Consider the following 18,379-nt stretch of genomic DNA (forward strand, 5'->3'; position numbering starts at 1 on the left):
GAAGAACAGGATTTAAACAAAGGCAACTGGATTCCAGAGCCCCTGCTTTTAGCTACTAGGCCACACCCCTCCAGAACACTGCTAACTCAGTTTTATTCCCTACTTTTCCTCTTCAGTGAGAGATTACTGCCACTCTCCCCAGCTCAACATGCAAGTCTAAAGCTTTATACACATTCAGTACTATTTGTAATAATAGTTACTCAAAGCAAAGGTTGACAGTGGACTGGTAACTAGATAGGTTTAAACATTTTGCACACAGGTTAAAATTATACATTGTAATTTATCTTTCTAATAAGTAATAGTCCCTTCACACAGGATCAGAAGAAACACAAAATTCAATTTTGCCTCTCAGCATCGGTGCTGGTACTGTACATTGGTACCTTTCCTGTTCCTTTGTTCTATTCCTCACCCTCTAAAAAGACAATGAAAAGAAATGAGGGAACATGGAAAAGCTGAGCTCTAAATCTGACAAGGTTTGTTAAAATAGAAATTACTGTTTCAGTAGAAAGCCAGATCATTTTCCCATATACACACACACAATCTGATAAAAACCCTTGTTTGCAAGTGAGTTTTAAACTGGATAACGTAAGAAAGCCAGATTACTTGTGATTTTTTAAATTTCAATTTTGAAAAAGAAAAAAATTTGGGTGAGTCAAAATGCATACCAACTGACATTTATGCAGAGATCTAAAGAACCTGAGGGAAGCAAACTATGCTGATACCTGGGGAAAGAGCGTCTGAGGTAAAGGGAATAGCAAGCCCACAGATACTGAGCTAGGATCAGGCTGGGTGTGTCTGAGGACTGCTAACATGGCTAGAGCAGAGTGTGTTAGGACAAAATGGTGACAAAGGCAAAAAGGTAATAGGGTCAGCTAAAATATGGCTTTAGTTAGGAGCCTGGCTTCATGCCAAGTGAAATGAAGCACTATTAGAGGATTCTGAGCAGTGAAGTGATATAATCCTGCTTACATTTTAAAAAGGTCACTTCTTTTAACACAGACTAGAGGTTGGGGGGAGGGAAAAACAAGTAGTAGTAAGGAGGCTACTCAGTATAGTATTATACAATAATGGGGGCTACTGTGGTGGCAGGAAATCTGGTGAGTAGTTAGAGTATGGATATGTTTTGCAGGCAGGACAGACAGGATATGTTAAAGGACTAGGTGTGGAAAGAAAAGGAGCATGGAGAATTTCAAGGTTTGTGGTTTAAGCTGACTTACTTAAAATACACACACACAAACACACATACATATACACACACACACACACACACACATATATACATACATATATACATACATATATAAAACTTTTAAAATTTCTAACATATATTACCAGAGACAAAACATCTAACATATATTACCAGAGACAAACAGCAAATTGCTCAGACTAATGACATCACCTGTATATGACAGAGGTCTGGTGTTAGTAATTTGCCGTGCTTTCATTGCTTGCTGTTGTTTTTCCAGAGCAGCTAACATGTCCCCCAAATCTAGCTGCACAGGTGTTTTATTCTTTTTTCCAGCTGCTTTTGATAAAGCTTCCTACAAAATAAATATAAAAAATTAATGCTTTTGTTACAGTATCAAAGTGTGGCATTTTAAGATGACTATATTTATCACTCCTTCTATTTATTCCATCGAACCTAGCAAGTAAAGTATCACATTTGTTCATAAAAAGGAATATGTACCTGTAATTTTTTTTGCTCCATACTTATTTCTGAATATTCTTGAGCTGTGGCAAGGGCTGCTGCTAAAGCTTTCTTCTTCTGACTTTTTGCACGTTTCGGAACTGAGGTGGTAATGGGAATTGGAGTCTGAACTATATTGATTGGTGAGTTTTCAGGTAAATCATCCAACTATGATAACCAGAAAAAAACATTTGTTAGTGACCCCATAAAAGTCAATCATAAGGAAAAAGGATCCAGAATGTGGGATGTTCTGCAGTATAACTGGACTAGACTCTTCAAAGAATTCAATGTCATTACAGAAAAAAAAAGAAAGAATTCAATGTCATAAAGAACAGGATTTGACAGTGGGACCATTTCAGACTGGGAAATAATAAAGGGACAAAACAGCTTAATGCAGAGGGTGATGGTTGCCTGGATCCTTGAATGAAATAAAACAAAATATCTCCAAAGTAAAATTTTGAAACAACTGGGAAAATTTCAGTACAGACTGTATGTTGCATGATGATATCATTTAATTAATGGTGCTTTAGTAACAGAACTGTGGATTTCATAGGGAATTATCTTTGTGCAGGCTATGCTGGAAAGAAATACTAAAGATAGGTACTAAACACCATCTCCTGCACACTCTGCTGCTCCATGTGCCTTTACACTTATCTTTAATATTTCCCTTCAACATAGCCATTGTTCAAAAGATGTTATATTTTGCTTTTCTTTTTAAAGAGTCACTTACAACTTTAGAAGAAAGTTTTTGTTGAATATTCTCATCCTTAGCATTTCCATTCTCATTTAGTTCTTGAAACCCATCTTCATCCTGAAATATTTCACATTTTAAGTAAAAAGAGTTCAAGGCAAACTCCTAAAAAAAACTTTTTCTAATGCTTAGAAGTATTGAAAAATGAGGAAGTTATTTCTTGTATTCTACTACTGAATTATTCAAAGTCAGTCTTAAAGAGGAAATGTCATTTCTCACATGCTAAAACATAAACAATTTAATTATTCAAGGATGGCGGCATATCCACACATCTCCATTTTTTGGATTTCTGCACCTACTATTTCATTTTTATTAATAGTTCTACCTTCAGATGGGTGGGTAATTGAAAAGAAATTCAAACTGGATTTTATCACATTCAGATAATTTGAAAAAGTGTTTAATAGACAGCTTCATGTAAACTTTATTAATATATTCCTTGTTCTGCATTACTCCACATGATTGTCAATAAGGTTTAAAAAATTTTCCATTGAAATTAAGTTCTTAATATCTTCCTTTATCCTGAAAATTATATCTAGTATCTTTAAATATAAGTATAGAACCAATAGTACAGGTGAATACATGTACTACTATTGCCAGATCTGGATATGTTGAAACTATTCTTGATAGAGTAATTGAGATACTCTCAAGTCCTCTGACTCAATTACTAAACTTATCTAACATATTATTGATTTTTTTTTTTTTTTTTGAGACGGAGTTTTGCTATTGTTGCCCAGGCTGGAGAGCAATGGCACAATCTCAGCTCACTGCAACCTCTGCCTCCTGAATTCAAGTGATTCTCCTGCCTCAGCCTCCCAAGTAGCTGGAATTACAGGCACCTGCCACCATGTCCAGTTAACTTTTTGTATTTTTAGTAGAGATGGGGTTTCACCACGTTGGCCAGGTCTCAAACTCCTGACCTCAAGTGATCCGCCCCACCTTTGGCCTCCGAAAGCGCTGGGATTACAGGCATTAGCCATCACACCCGGCATATTATTCATTTCTATCCTCTGACCTCAAGTAAGTTTTCCAGTTTAATCTCCATCTATTAACTCATTTAATAGAATTTATGATCCAACCAAAATGAGCTACTCAAATGAGTTTCCAGAGATATGTGGTGAAAAACATCTTGACACATACAAATTCTACTTGTTCTTTAAATTCATTTCAAATGTTACCTACCCTGCCACAAACCCAAAGTGACCTGTCTCTGCGCTCAACTCTAACCACACTCAACTAAGTATTACGTGTGTATATGCCTACGTTCTCCTACTACACAGCAACGCTCCCGAAGATAGCAGGTCTGTTCACCTTTATGTATCATTCAGAGCACCTTACTGCACACATATAGACCACCAATAAGAATCTGTTCGATGAATAACAGTGCAATTAGGATATGAGCTGTCTATCAGAGAAAGTAAAACATCTTTCCTCCTCCTCTAAAACTCTCCTGGCTGACAGCACAACTTAACTAGATTGAACTACTCAAATCTGAAAAGCCTTTCAAATGAATTGAGTAACAACAAAAATTAAGTGAAAAAGCTCCATACTAAATAAAGTCCACATGAAATCAAGTTCTACCTCTACACATTACCTCAAAATGGTGAACACACAGGACAAAAATTTATAAAAATAAACATCAGTAAAATTAATGTTAGATTAAATATATATAACTAAGACAAAAATGAGTTAATACTTCTGAGTAATTTATAATTTAATACTAGAATCACTAAGACATAAAAAGTATTCATAATGTTCACAATGTAACACATTAATTTCTTAATGGGAACATTTCCTATAACAGCTTACAAATAGAGTTTGAAAAAAATACCTCAAAATATAAAGACTCAGAATTAGGATCGCTTCTATGGGATTGACTAGAGCTTAAATGCTTATTATCTGGTCTCTTTTGCAAATTCTGTCTTCTTTCTGAGGAAGTACTGTGTCCTCGGCATCTGAATCCAACCTAAGTAAACCCCAGAGGGGGAAAAAAATCTAATTATTTTTAAATAAATGTTTCACTCAAGTATATAACATACCGGCAGAAAAGTACGCACAAGTGTACAACTCAATAAATTTTCACGAAGTGCATCACTTATTTTAAAGATCAAGTTTCTGACAAATAAGGTACTTATAAGTAAAACAGAAAAATGAGACGATTAATGCACATTACTTTTTTCCCCTCGACATGAATATTTATTAGCAGCTTTATTCACAAAAGTGAAAACAGGAAACAAACCAGATGTTCTACAGTGGGTGAACAGTTAAACTAACTGCGGCAGATCCAGATCATAGTATAGAAGTCTGTATCAACCACAAAAGGGAATAAACTACAGTATTGATAAACTCAACAACCAGAGAACCATGGAAGTGAAAAAGGCCAATCCCAAAGACTGTACAAAGGCATACAAAATTATTGAAACAGCAGAATTAGAAAGGGAGAACAGGTCAGTGAACTCTAGGGCATAAGGAGCAGTTGGTGTGGCTATGAAAGCCAATAGGAGGGTCCTTGTGATGATGAATCTGTTCTGTGTCTTGACTGTATCAAGGCCAATATCTGGGTGTGATATTGCACTTTAGTTTTGCAAGATATTACCACTGGGGGGGAACTGCATATTACTTACTTTTTTTTTTTAGAGACGTGATCTTGCTCTGTTGCCCAGGCTGGAGTGCAGTGGCTTGATCATAGCTCACTACAGCCTGAACACCTAGGCTCAAGTGATTCTCTTGCCTCAGCCTCCCAAGCAACTGGGACTACAAACACATGCCACTATACCTAGCTAATTGTTTTATCTGTAGTTTTGTAGAGACAGGGGTCTCACTATGTTCCCAGGCTGGTCTTGAACTGCTGACTTCAAGCAATCTTCCCACCTTGGCCTCTCAAAGTACTGAGATTAAGGCATGAGTCACATGCCTGGCCTTTTATATTACTTTTTAAGTTAGGATCTTACTCTGTCACCCAGGCAGGAGTGCAGTAGTGCCAACAAGGCTCACTGTAGCCTCAACCTCCTGGACACAAGTGATTCTTTCACCTCAGCCCCCCAAATACCTAGGACCACAGGTGTGCACCACCACACCCAGCTAATTTTTTTATTTTCTGTAGAAGCAGGGTCTGCCTATATTGTCCAGGCTGGTCTAGAATTCCTGCGCTCAAGGGATCCTCCTGCCTCGCCTCCCAAAGTGCTGTGATTACATGCATGAGTGACCGTGCCCAGTTACTCTTTAACTACTGTAAGTTTTCTCATACTTGCAGTTTATTTTTTTATAAAATAGATAAAACAATTAGGAAAATTATTTAATAAAAATCTTGTTTCCAAGATTTAAGAGAATAAGCTTTTCATTCAATCACATAAATTAGTATTATTATTGTATGTTAGGAACTAAAATGTTTCTATGTCCCAAAATTGATGTATTAAAATCCTAACACTCCCTCTGCCCATGAGATGGTATTTGAAAGTGCGGCCTTTGGAAGGTGATTAGGTTATGAGGGCAGAGCCATCATAAATGGGATTAGTGACCTCATATAAGGAACCCCAGAGACCTCCTTCACCCCTTCCACCACGTAAGGACAAAGCTAGAAGACAGTCACCTAGGAACCAGGAAGCAGGCCCTCACCAGACATCGAATTTGCCAGGGCCTTGGACTTCCCACCCTCCAGAACTGAGAGAAATAAACTTCTGTTGTTTATAAGCCACTGAGTCTACAGCATTATTTTATAGCAGCCAAAACAGACCAAAAAATCCCATTAACAAATCTGCAAAATGTTCAATTTTCATGTGGGCAAGAAAAAAAACATTACGCATTCTAAGACTCTTAAGACATTTCAAGTTCCCTCTCTTAAGTACCAAATGCAGCTAACAGAAAATGCCTCTCTTAACCAGGACACTTAAAAGATATGAAAAATACGATCTTCAGTAACAGCTACTCCAAAATTCTAACAACTGCAAATTGGAAGCAGACCTGGAGAGAAGGTGCTGGTATGCAGGCCTTGGGTTCTGAAATCAAACAGATGCACACAAAGACCTGGAACCACCTGAATTCTTACGCTTGCTGTTGTAAACCAGAATTAGTATATATGCATTAATGGTGTTACAAATAGTAAAACTATTTCCTTTAAAAACAAATGCAATCTGATTCTTACACTTTGAGACATAAAGCACCAGGATTAAATTAAAACCCCCAAACTAATGGTCCCAACAAAGTTCATGTGAGCCAAATGTGCAAGTATTCCAATAAACTCATTAATGAATCAATAACCTCATGACATCTAAATATTTTGTCAGCTCTTCTAAAAAAGAGTTTTGTTGATAGAAAGAGGGTATACTGAACAAAACAAAGCAGAAGCTACAGCTCTGAATATATATTAAGATTCTTAAATGAGTAGCACAAAATTAAAAATTTTAAAGTTTTCATACCCCATTTACAATAATAAAAAGGAAAAAAATATTAGAAATTACCACTATGTACAAACTTATTTAAGGAAAACTTTGCAACACTTCCATTTGTTGACTGACTGATTGATTGACTGCTTAACTGAGACGGGGTCTCTCTGCTGCCCAGGCTGCAGTGCCATGGCGCCATTATAGCTCACTGTAACCTGAAACTCCTGGGCTCAAGCGTTCCTCCCACCTCACTCTCCCAAGTAGACAGGACTATGGGTGCATGCCACCATGCCTGCCTTACACCACTTTTCTAAAGAACACCAAAAAATGATTCAAGCCAGGTGCGGTGGCTCACGCCTGTAATCCCAGCACTTTGGGAGGCTGAGGCAGGTGGATCACTTGAGGTCAGAAGTTCAAGGCCAGTCTGGCCAACATGGTGAAATCTGGTCTCTACTGAAATACAAAAATTAGCCACGCGTGGTAGCAGGCACCTGTAATCTCAGCTACTCAGGAGGCTGAGGCAGGAGAATCACTTGAACCCAGGAGGTGGAGATTGCAGTGAGCTGAGATTGTGCCACTGTACTCCAGCCTAGGCAACAAAGACTTCATTTCAAAAAAAAAAAAAAGATTCAAAAATAGGAAGACATACTGTGTTTGCATAGAAAGATGACATATCATAAAAGGTAGCTGATTCTAAGTTTATAGATTAATTTAAACACCAATGGAACAGAATAGAAAGTCTAGAAATGGATTCCAATATATTTGGGAACTTATTAAGTGATAAAGGTAATTAAAGTCAGTGAAGAAGGGACAAACTTTTCAACAAATGGTGCTGGAAGATTTTAAAGTCACTTCGAAAATACAAAGTAGGATAATATCTCACATCATATACCAAGAAAAACTCCAAATGGAATAAATATTTAAATGTAAAGAAACAAGGCCATGAATACACTAGAGGAAGAAACAAGCAAATTCCTTTACAGCCTTGGAGTAGGGGCTAAGCTTTTCCAACTATGATTTAAAACACTTTAGAAGCCATCAAAAAAAAAGGACCAATAGAGTCAATTTATAAATACAAACTTCTTAACGTTTTTTTTTTTTTTTTGAGACAGAGTTTCACTCTTGTTGTCCAGGCTGGAGTGTAATGGCACAATCTCGGCTCACCGCAACCTCCGCCTCCCAGGTTCAAGCAATGCTCCTGCCTCAGCCTCCCTGGTAGCTGGGATTACAGGCATGTGCCACAACGCCCAGCTAATTTTGTATTTTTAGTAGAGACGGGGTTTCTCCATGTTGGTCAGGCTGGTCTCGAACTCCCAAACTCAGGTGATCCACCCACCTCGGCCTCCCAAAGTGCTGGGATTACAGGCGTGAGCCACCGCGCCCGGCCTTAATGTTATTTTAAAAATAAACTCTGCACGGCAATAATCATGATAATAATGAGCAAAGTAAAAAATAAAAAGGAAAACCTAGCAAAATATTTGCAACTTGCGTTACATATTAAAGACTCCAAGTAACTTCAGGAACTTGATAAAAACTTGATCAAACTGATTTTAAAATGTACCTCAAAAAAGAAAGAAATAGATCAAGATTCAAAAAATGAGCAAAGTATAGGATCAGGTAAGTTCACAGGAAAAGAAGTAAATACAAATGCTCCTTAAACACATGGAAGAATGATCAACTACATTAAGACATAATTTTTATCTAACTGGCATACACCCCAAATCCTGAAAACACACTGTATCTGAAGCCGTATGATACTAGGCACTTTCCACATTGTTGTTGAGGATGCAGACTGATACAATCTGGTGATATTTACCAAAACAACACATGAATTTACCTTTTGACTCAGCAGTCCCTTATCTAGAAATTGATTCTATACATACACATTTCTAAATGACACAGCAGCATGTTTACAACAGCAACAGTTTGCAAACAACTCAAGTATCCATTGATAAGGCTACAGAAATCAACAAGGGTATATCCACACAATATTACGAGTTGTCTAAAAGGAAAAAGTGTGGAAGCCCTTTACGTGGTAATATGGAAATTATGAAAATGTCTCCAAGATGCACTGTAAGTGAGCAAAGGAGAGAACACAGTAGATATGCTCTTTTTTTGTAAAGAAAGAACAAAAATAAGATATATACATCTATTTACTTATAATGAAGTGAAAAAACTCTGGAAGACTACAAGAATTTACTCAAAGTGGGAGAGGTATAGGGGGAGAGGGGAAGTCAAGGAGAAGCAGGGGTGAAATGAGACTTTTACATTGTATATAATCTTTTTTTTTAAAATCTCGTTTACTTTTCAACCTATTCTATAAAATAAAGCCGTTTTAAAAGATTTCAAGTTTTTGGATTCTTTCCATCATTTAAAATTAGACGTATACCAGACTAAAGAAATGATCTATGTTACTCAATGTTAAAACACTGGTAAGGATGTTTAAAACTCCTGTAATTAAACAGCATGGTACAGGTGCAAAAATCTCATAAACTGAACAAAACAAATAGCCCCAAAACAGCATATAAGAAATCAGTAGGCCGGTCGCGGTGGCTCACCCCTGTAATCCCAAAACTTTGGGAGGCCGAGGTGGGTAGATCACAAAGTCAAGAGTTTGAGACCAGTCTGGGCAACATCGTGAAACCCCGTTTCTACTAAAAACACAAAAATTACCCAGACGTGGTGTTGGGCACCTGTAATCCCAGCTACTAAGGAGGCTGAGGCAGAAGAATCACTTGAACCTGAGAGGCGGAGGTTGCAGTGAGCTAAGATCGTGCCACTGCATTCCAGCCTGGGCAACAAGAGCGAGACTCTGTCACAAAAAAAAAAAAAAGAAAGAATAAAAGAAAAAAAGAAATCAGCAAATCACTAAAATGGAAACAAAAACCAGGGAAAGAATGTTAGGACAACTGGTTAACTACTTTGAAAATCCACTCCATTTTGTTTTACCATGGAACAAAATAAATCTCAGATAAAAATGCCCTGAAATATTATATTACAAAAAGTAACAGAACATACAGGTCAATATTTATTTGATTTCTAAAAGATGTCTAGAGTCTAAAAACAATCAGAAATTGCAAAAAGGGAAAACATTTTGACTTAAAAAGATTCTGCATCTCAAAAATCAAACAAATACACTTAAGTAAAGTACAAGGATAACAGCATCAGAAGTAGAAAGCAAATACATTGTCAAACATCTGGCTCCAGTTCTTTGGTGCCATATATATTTGCAAAGTTTTCTTTTTTGTTCTTTTAACATTCCTCATCAGTTTTGAGAAAGAGATAAAATGTTTTTCATCTGAGTATTATTTCCTCTCTAGTGAGCTACCGATAGCAAAACCAATAGTACTGAAACTGTAAACACAGGTAGGACTAGCGATTACAGTCTCAGCAGAAAATTTCAGCCCATATGTAAATATTACGTAGAATTTGTTTATCCAATCTGTATAAATGATTCCTCTTTTAGCTCTTTTGTTTTTAATCAAATAAAGTTAGACTGCCTCACCAGCTTGCCACAAATGATTTATTTTTGCAATAACCACAGGGAAGAGTGAATTTTGTTTTTTTGACAGCCTAATTAATGTTAAGGTACATATGAAGTACAGGTTGAGTTATTCCTTATCTGAAATGCTTGGGACCAGAAGTGTTTTGAATTTCAGATTTTTTCAGATTCTAGAGTATCTGCATATACATACTGAGGTATCTTGGGGATGGGATCCAAGACTCAACACTGAAATTCACTTGTGTTTCATATACACCTCATACACATAGCCTGAAGGTAATTTCATACAGTATTTTAAATAACTGTGTGCATTACACGAAGTTGTGTTAAGTACTTATGTACAGAATTTTCTAGCTGCGGTGTCATGGCACTAAAAAAGTTTCATATTTTTCAATTAAAAAATGGGCAAATGATCTGAAGAGTCATTTCTCAAAGGAAAGCATACATGAAAAAATGCTCAGCATCACTAATCATTAGGGAAATGTGTATCAAAACCATAAGGAGGTATTTTCTCGTCTCAGAATGCCTATTCTATTCTCGAAAAAAATGCTGGTATGCTGGTGAGGATGCAGAGAAAAGGAAACTCGTATACACACTGATCTTGGGAATGTAAATTAGTATGACCACTACAGAAAATAGTATAAAGTTTCCTCAAAAACTAAAAAAAGAACTACCACATGATCCAGCAATCCCACTACTAGAGCCAAAGAAAAAGCCATCAGTATGTTAAAGAGATATCTGCCTCTCTTGTTTATTGCAGCATTATTCACATTAGCCAAGATATGAAATCAACTTAAGTGTCCATCAGATGAATGGATGAAGAAAATGTGGTGTATATATATAGAATGGAATACTGTTCAGCCATAAAAAGAACAAAATCCTGTCATTCACAGCAACATGGATGAGCCTAGAGGACAATATGTTTAGTGAAATAAGCAAGGCACAGAAAGATAAAGAACACACGTTGTCACTCACACGTGGAAGTTAAAAAAGTTGATCTTACAGAAGTAGAGCGTAGAATAGTGGTTACCAGAGGCTAGGAAGGATTGAGGGAGAGGGATAGGGAGAGGTTGGTCAATGAATGCAAAATTACAGCTACAAAGAGGGAATAAATTCTAGTGTTCTATAGCACTGGTAGGGTGACTACAGTTAACAATAATTTATTGTATATTTTCAAATAGGGGACAGGATTCTGAATGTTCCCAAAACAAAGAAATGATCTATGTTTGAGATGATGGATATGTTAATCACCCTGATTTGATCATTATACATTGTATACATACATCAATATATCCCATTATACTTTACAACTATGTACAGTTATTACGTGTCAACTAAAAAGAAAAAAGTTTCAGATTTTAGATTTGGATTAGGGATCCCAATCCCAAATCCAAATGCTCTAAAATCTGAAACTTTTTCTTGAATGCTCAACCTATATTCCATTCCAGGGAGGCAAAGGAACAGGCAAATAGTTGGCATATTTAACCCATTAGTAACTTGCTCCTATTTAAGTTTATTCACAGATGAATATATCCATATAGTCATATGATAGTTTTAATTCCTTAATAGAGTTAAGGAATCCAAGAAGGCCATCTAAAAAAATGAAAAGGAAAAATAATGACCATTAAACAACTCCCTGATTTTACAGCCAATCAAAGCAGGAAGTTACAGTTATTTGTAGTTCATGGCAGTGCACAGCTCCCTCTCCTGTACTGCAGTTACACCTTGTTCCTCTGGGCCTCAGGAATCTGCCCTGACTACCTCATGGCAAGCCATCACTATGGCACTGCCATTAGCACAAAAGGGTATTTACAGTCAGGTAAAGACACGTGGACAAGGCTACCATCCCTAAGATCAAAGAATCAATATTTAAAGCACAAAATGCTTTTGAATTTTTATGTGGGAAAAAGACATGGCAAATGAAACAGGATTAAAGGGCATCCTTTTTTAACATTATAAAATATTTAAATATATAGAAATGTAGAAAAATGGTACCATATATACCCACTCAACACTTTGCCATTTTGTTTCATTATTTAAGTTTATTAGCTAAGCCATTTTAAAGTTACACGATAGTTCACTTTCAAATCACTCAATGTGCATATCCACTACACCACTGTAACTAACAAATCTAAAATGACTCATCTCATACCTAATTAATTTTCTCCACCGTAATTCGAATTACCTGTGAATTATTTCTTTGTTCAGTTTGCCTTCCACCTCTAGAAAATGTCTGATTTTTTTCCATCCAAGGTTTTTTCTGAGTTGCCTGGCAAGTTACATTGGACCAATTTACACCACCTATAACAAATACAATTTTAAATTATAATTTACTTATAAAAGACAGGAAAACCTAAATTGACCTGACTTCATATACTGAAATTCAGTCACTAGAAATGCGATACTGAAAATTTTTCTATACACCTTTTTTTTTTTTTTGAGACGGAGTTTCGCTCTTCTTTTCCAGGCTGGAGTGCAGTGGCGAGATCTTAGCTCACTGCAACCTCCGCCTCCTGGGTTCAAGCAATTCTCCAGCCTTAGCCTCCCAAGTAGCTGGGATTACAGCCGCTCACCAAGTCCAGCTAATTTTTTTGTATTTTTAGTAGAGATGGGGTTTCATCATGTTGGCCAGACTGGTCTCGAACTCCTGACCTTAGGTGATCCACCTGCCTCTGCCTCCCAAAGTGCTGTGATTACAGGCGTGAGCCACCTTACCCAGCCCTATAAACTTGTAAGTAGTACTACAGTTCTTAGTAATACAAGTGTCCTCTTACAGAATATCTCCAGTTGGCATTTTCTCAAGCTGATCAGCAAAACTGTACTTCCAAATTACCTTGAATCTCTGCAAGATTTCTAAGTTTTGTTTGCAATATCGGCACGCCTCATGCTTAAAAGGAAAACTTTGATAATGTACAAAGTAGAAAGTATAGCAAAAACACAATGCAGAAAATAAGTACCTGCACACATAGATGATTCCACATGCTAAAAAAAGAAACAAAAAGACAATTATACTCTACTTGAGAACCAACATTATGTACTTTGCTAAATGTTTTATAATTTAGTGTGAAGCATGCATATCACAATATTATCATACTTATTCATAAATGAACATTTTTATTAATAAAATACAAAATACATTTGTAACTATCCTATTACTGTAGTAATTGTTAATGAAAACAGATACTTAAGCTTTAGCAGAGGATGCAAAATAATAATACTGATATCAATGACCAATAAAGAAATCAAGACGATGCCACATACATTCATGGTCCCAGAATCAGGATTTCTCACAGCCCCTGCTGCAGGCTGGTTGTTGCTGTGTTTGGGACTGCAGTAACCACTGTCACTGTCAATGTCAGCTTCACTAGCCCCCTGCTCACTAGAAGATTCAGCAGTGGGGTGGGATGCTCTTCTTCTCCTGCCCTTGGACTTCCAGAGCATTGTGGCAGTGGTCTCTGAGAGAGACTTGTTAGCGATATCTGATGGGAAATCTACAAAGGCAAGGAAAGTGTGACAATTCTTTGTGATGAGCAAATTGATAAATTCTCATTAAATCATCATTAAGATTATAAGAAAATAGATACCAAACTTCATAAATGAAGAAATAGGTGACAACTTTTTGAAAACTTCATTAAAAGGTAAGATGTTCCTGGTAAGTTGGTTAATGTTTTTTGTTTTTCTTGAGGCAGGGTCTCAGTCTGTTTCCCAGGCTGAAGGGCAGTGGCACAATTTTGGCTCACTGCAACCTCTGCCTCCCAGGCTCAAGCAATCCTTCGATCTCAGCCTCCCAAGTAGCTGGGACTACAGGCATGCACCACCACCACACCGGGGTTATTTTTTGTAGAGACAGGGTTTTGCAGGGTTTCGCCATGTTGCCCAGGTTGGTCTCAAACTCCTGAGCTCAAGCGATCCACCCGACGTGACCTCCCAAAATGCTGGGATTACAGGCATGAGCTACCTCACCCAGCCTGTATGTTTTTATTATGAAGACAGACTAAAATATATCACTAAAATACTAAAATCGCCATCAACCATTTAGGAAAGAGAACGTCATCAATCTTTTGAAGGTTGCTGTGTGTTCCCCTCCACTACTATACCATTTTCTTAGCCCAGAGCTTACCATCTATTCTGAATTCTGTGCATATCATTCCTTCACTTTTCTTTATAGATTTACCATGGATTTCTGTATTTCTAAAACCTAAATCATATAATTTTCCAGTTTTCAACTTTATTTTAAAACACCACTTTGCCCATGTGACTTCTCACCCCTGCCACACCTCAACACTGGCTTTGAGATTGTGGTGCATATGTTATAATTCATTAATGCCACTGGAATCTAGAATGCCTTCACATGAATATACCTCAGTGTACTTATCCTTTGTACCACTGATGAGACACCTCAGTTGTTTCGGAGTTTTGCTACTAAGAACACTATTACTGTTGACACTGATACACAGACACATGAATGTGCATACATGCATATGTAAGTTTCTCTACGGTAAATACTGCCAGAACTTAGGGGATGCACATATCCAACTTTACTTGATGCCCAATCATTTTCAAAGGTACTTAATAGACAGTTATACTCCAACAATAGTATATTCACCCAATGATCCATATATTCATTAAATACTTTACATTATCATCCAGACTGTACCTAATCTGTTGGGTATAAAATGGTGGCTCATTGTGGATTTTAATTAGTATGTTCCTGCTTAATAATGAGGCTGATCTTTTTTTTTTCTTTTTTTGCTTTTAGCCACAAGTGTTTTCCCTTCTGTGAAGTTTTTATTAATATTACTTTTGAATTATCTGACTTCTGCCATTTTTCTGAGTTATATTTCTTATTTCACAAATTATAATTGCAGCAAGACATTCCAAAAAACAAAAAACCAGACTTTCTTTGAACAAATTACAAGTTTTCCTTTTTCCACATTTCTGCCCATTCATAATTTTTATACAACACTGATTTAATTTTGAGTTGTACTCTGCTTAATATGACGTCATGTTATGACAAGTCTTCATAATTATAAGATGACTCCTTATTATTCCACTGAGAGGGTGTCCTGTACTTAGAGTAGTGTCCAAGCAGGACTTGTTACCTGCTACTAGTGGACACTATGAAAGCTTCAGCACTTTTGCTGCACTGCAGCAATATGCACCTTTAATCAAATAGCCCCCTCTCTTTCTAGGGGGAGGCTCCATTTGGACACATTCATAGGAATGAGATGGCTGGGTCCAAAGAAAAATTCCTATATTCCTGCAAAATTGTTTAGCCTACCAGCACAGTGTTCCATGGGCCCCAAGGACAGGGTGGGATCATTCTCTTATCGATTCATGTTAATTCTTTACACATCTCATGCTAATCCTTTGTCAGTTATATACATGGTAAAAGTCTTTTCCAAGTTGGGGCCTATTCTTTCACTTACTTTTAATAAACAGAAATTCTTAATTTTAGAAACAGTTCCCTCCCTGCAGTCATAAAGTTATCTGCCTATATTTTCTTCTATCATTGGGCTTCCCTACGTCCTTAATCAATCTGAAATAGATTTGCATGGGGCACAAATCGGCAACGCTCTTTCTGTCATCTTCCATATACACGTGTTTTCATACACATGTGGGGTCTGTTTCTAGGCTCTCTGTTCTGTTTGACTTTTGTATACTGCATCGACAAAATAAACCTATAGGAATTAAGACGGCTTTATAAGTTTCCATATCTAGAGGAAAAGTTCTTTTCCAGGGATGTCTTGGGTCTTCTGAGACCACTGTTCCTTTATTTTAGAATTAGTTTATCAAGCTTCCCCAAAATTACTTTGAACATGATATTTAGGTTTTTCTTAATGTCCCATAATAAAGACTTATAACTTTCTTTTTTATTTTTCTTTCAAGACAGTCTTGCTTGGTTGCCAGGCTGGAATGCAGTGATGCAATCTCAGCTCACTGCAACGTCCGCCTCCCAGGTTCAAGTGATTCTCCTACCTCAGCCTCCCAAGTAGCTGGACTACAGGCACCTGCCACCACACAGAGCTGATTTTTGTATTTTTTAGTAGAGATGGGGTTTCACCATATTGGCCAGGGTGGTCTTGAACTCCTGGCTTCAAGTGATCTGTCTGCCTTGGCCTTCCAAAATGCTGGGATTACAGGTGTGAGCCACCACACCCAGCCTAGTCTTACTATTTTCTGCCTACACATCCCATACGTCTTCTCTAAGATTTCCAGAAACTCTCTTTTTCAGTGTTATTGTTAATGACATCTTTTTTTCAAATTTTGTGGGTGGCAAACTGAAATGCAATTAACTTTTGTATATTATATTAGATCCAGCCATCTTATTATAAACTCTTTTTAAATAATGAGCTTGTGTTCAAATGTAAAAATCTGTTACAAATGGAAAGACATTCCTAATAAACTATAATATTTAATTTGATCTCTGCTTGATACCAATTAATCCTCAGAAATTAAAAACTTAACTGAAGAATAAAAATACTAATAGGATGTACAATATGTAATATTCTATCCAAATTCACCTTTATCTTTTCATTTTCTAATTACTATGCCTCAGAGTGTCTTTGTGGTTAAAATAACAAGCAACATAAAGAAGTAAGGATATTTTAAAGCCTTCCCAGGGTTAAAAGCACATAGCAATGGGTCACTATGACTAAAGACAACCAAACCAGAAAACTTTGTAATATATTACATTGTGATTCTTTTCCATAGCCACTCCAAGTATTTGTCAGTCTGTTAATCTCAAAGATGCATGCCTTTATGCTTTAACCACACAATAACTGTACTATCAGCAAGACTTTTTAAACTGATTTTCAGATCCTTTCTCTGCTCCTAATAGATCTAAGCAACCGTAAAAAGATAAATAGATCTCCAAAAGAAAAGGTATAACCTAAAAAAGCATAAGCCATCTTATTCATTTCAACTCAGACCTCATTTGAATGGAGGCTGTACAGAGATAGAAAAGCTAATTATGACTTTGAATGGATCTTGGTCTTGGATCATGAACAAAGACTGTTTACTAGTGTCACTGACTATGGATGAGAGGAGATAAACATCTACTCTACAGATAATAAACTGAGATCAAGGATACAAAGTGAAATTTCATAATATAAACTGCAAAAAATAGCACATTGTAAGAATATTAATTCTTGTCTATTACCAGGTGAAAGCTTTTTTATTTAATGCCTGTACAGTCCTCTAAAAATGTTTGACAAAATGATATTTGACTAGTTCAAAATTTGTACTTAACAGGATATAGATGACATACATAGGTTTGGTTCAGATCTATGCCAAAATATGCCATAGAAAATTTGCTAAGTTCTTTCTATGAAGATGTATAGGATATTAGGATGTTTTATAAAGGGTTTTAATCTAGTTATAAAAACATGTACAATTTTAATTTCAACCAAAATGAGCTCCTCAAATTTCTATAGTATCTGCAAAATTCCATCTCTGGTTTCTGAACTACTCCATTATTACAAAAGGAAAAGGACACCTTAAACCCGCCCAAAATTGTACACAAGGCCAGCAAGCAAATTGAAAGAACATTAAGGATACAGATTGCTTTATCCTTCCTAGAGAATTTCACAAAGTGGCAGGACAAAAGAAAGGATGAAAGTCTACAATTCTGACAAGTGGTACAGACCACAATTATAAAGTGACAAATGAAAAAAGATCAAAATCAGTGATGCACATGTAAGAACCCTTGCCTTACCAGTTTGCTGTGAAGCATCTACCAGAAGCACAATTTTTGATCGACTATCGGGACCTGCTGCACTGGTTTCTTTCTGAGTAGCTACATTTTTCACCAGCGGCCTTTTGCTTTTTATATGCTGTTGTAAAAGTTGTTGCTGATTTAAAAAAAACAAAAAACACACAACTATTCAATGTACTAAACATTATAAAATACACATCTATTACAAAATACAGCTAAGTATATGTTCAAAATTCTTGGCTTCCATGGGGCAATAGTATTAGGGTTTCATGAAATACCTGCAGCAAAGCATAATAGGCTAAACAATGTATTATACACACATTTCACTTTTTCAAATAACAGC

General features: G+C 36.6%; 1 protein-coding gene across 2 annotated transcripts in view; it reads right to left on the reverse strand.

The window, feature by feature from the left end:
- The window catches only part of LOC116272719 (selenocysteine insertion sequence-binding protein 2-like), a 44,977-nt gene extending 26,622 nt beyond the window's left edge, over positions 1-18,355 (reverse strand). Inside the window, exons 1-8 of one of the 2 annotated variants that reach the window (XM_031661490.1) lie at positions 18,037-18,354; positions 13,581-13,810; positions 13,277-13,301; positions 12,505-12,620; positions 4,267-4,401; positions 2,418-2,498; positions 1,688-1,855; positions 1,400-1,541 (exon numbers count right to left, since the gene is read on the reverse strand). In XM_031661490.1, coding sequence (XP_031517350.1) covers positions 1,400-1,541; positions 1,688-1,855; positions 2,418-2,498; positions 4,267-4,401; positions 12,505-12,620; positions 13,277-13,301; positions 13,581-13,760 — 847 coding nt within the window. In that variant the 5' untranslated portion in view covers positions 13,761-13,810; positions 18,037-18,354. Of the gene's footprint in view, positions 1-1,399; positions 1,542-1,687; positions 1,856-2,417; positions 2,499-4,266; positions 4,402-12,504; positions 12,621-13,276; positions 13,302-13,580; positions 13,811-18,036 lie in introns of both variants that reach the window. The other variant, XM_031661491.1, reaches the window with a different exon arrangement.
- Between the last annotated feature and the right edge of the window lie 24 nt (positions 18,356-18,379).

The sequence above is a fragment of the Papio anubis genome, unplaced genomic scaffold (genome assembly GCF_008728515.1).
Source record: "Papio anubis isolate 15944 unplaced genomic scaffold, Panubis1.0 scaffold174, whole genome shotgun sequence".
NCBI lineage: Eukaryota > Metazoa > Chordata > Mammalia > Primates > Cercopithecidae > Papio > Papio anubis.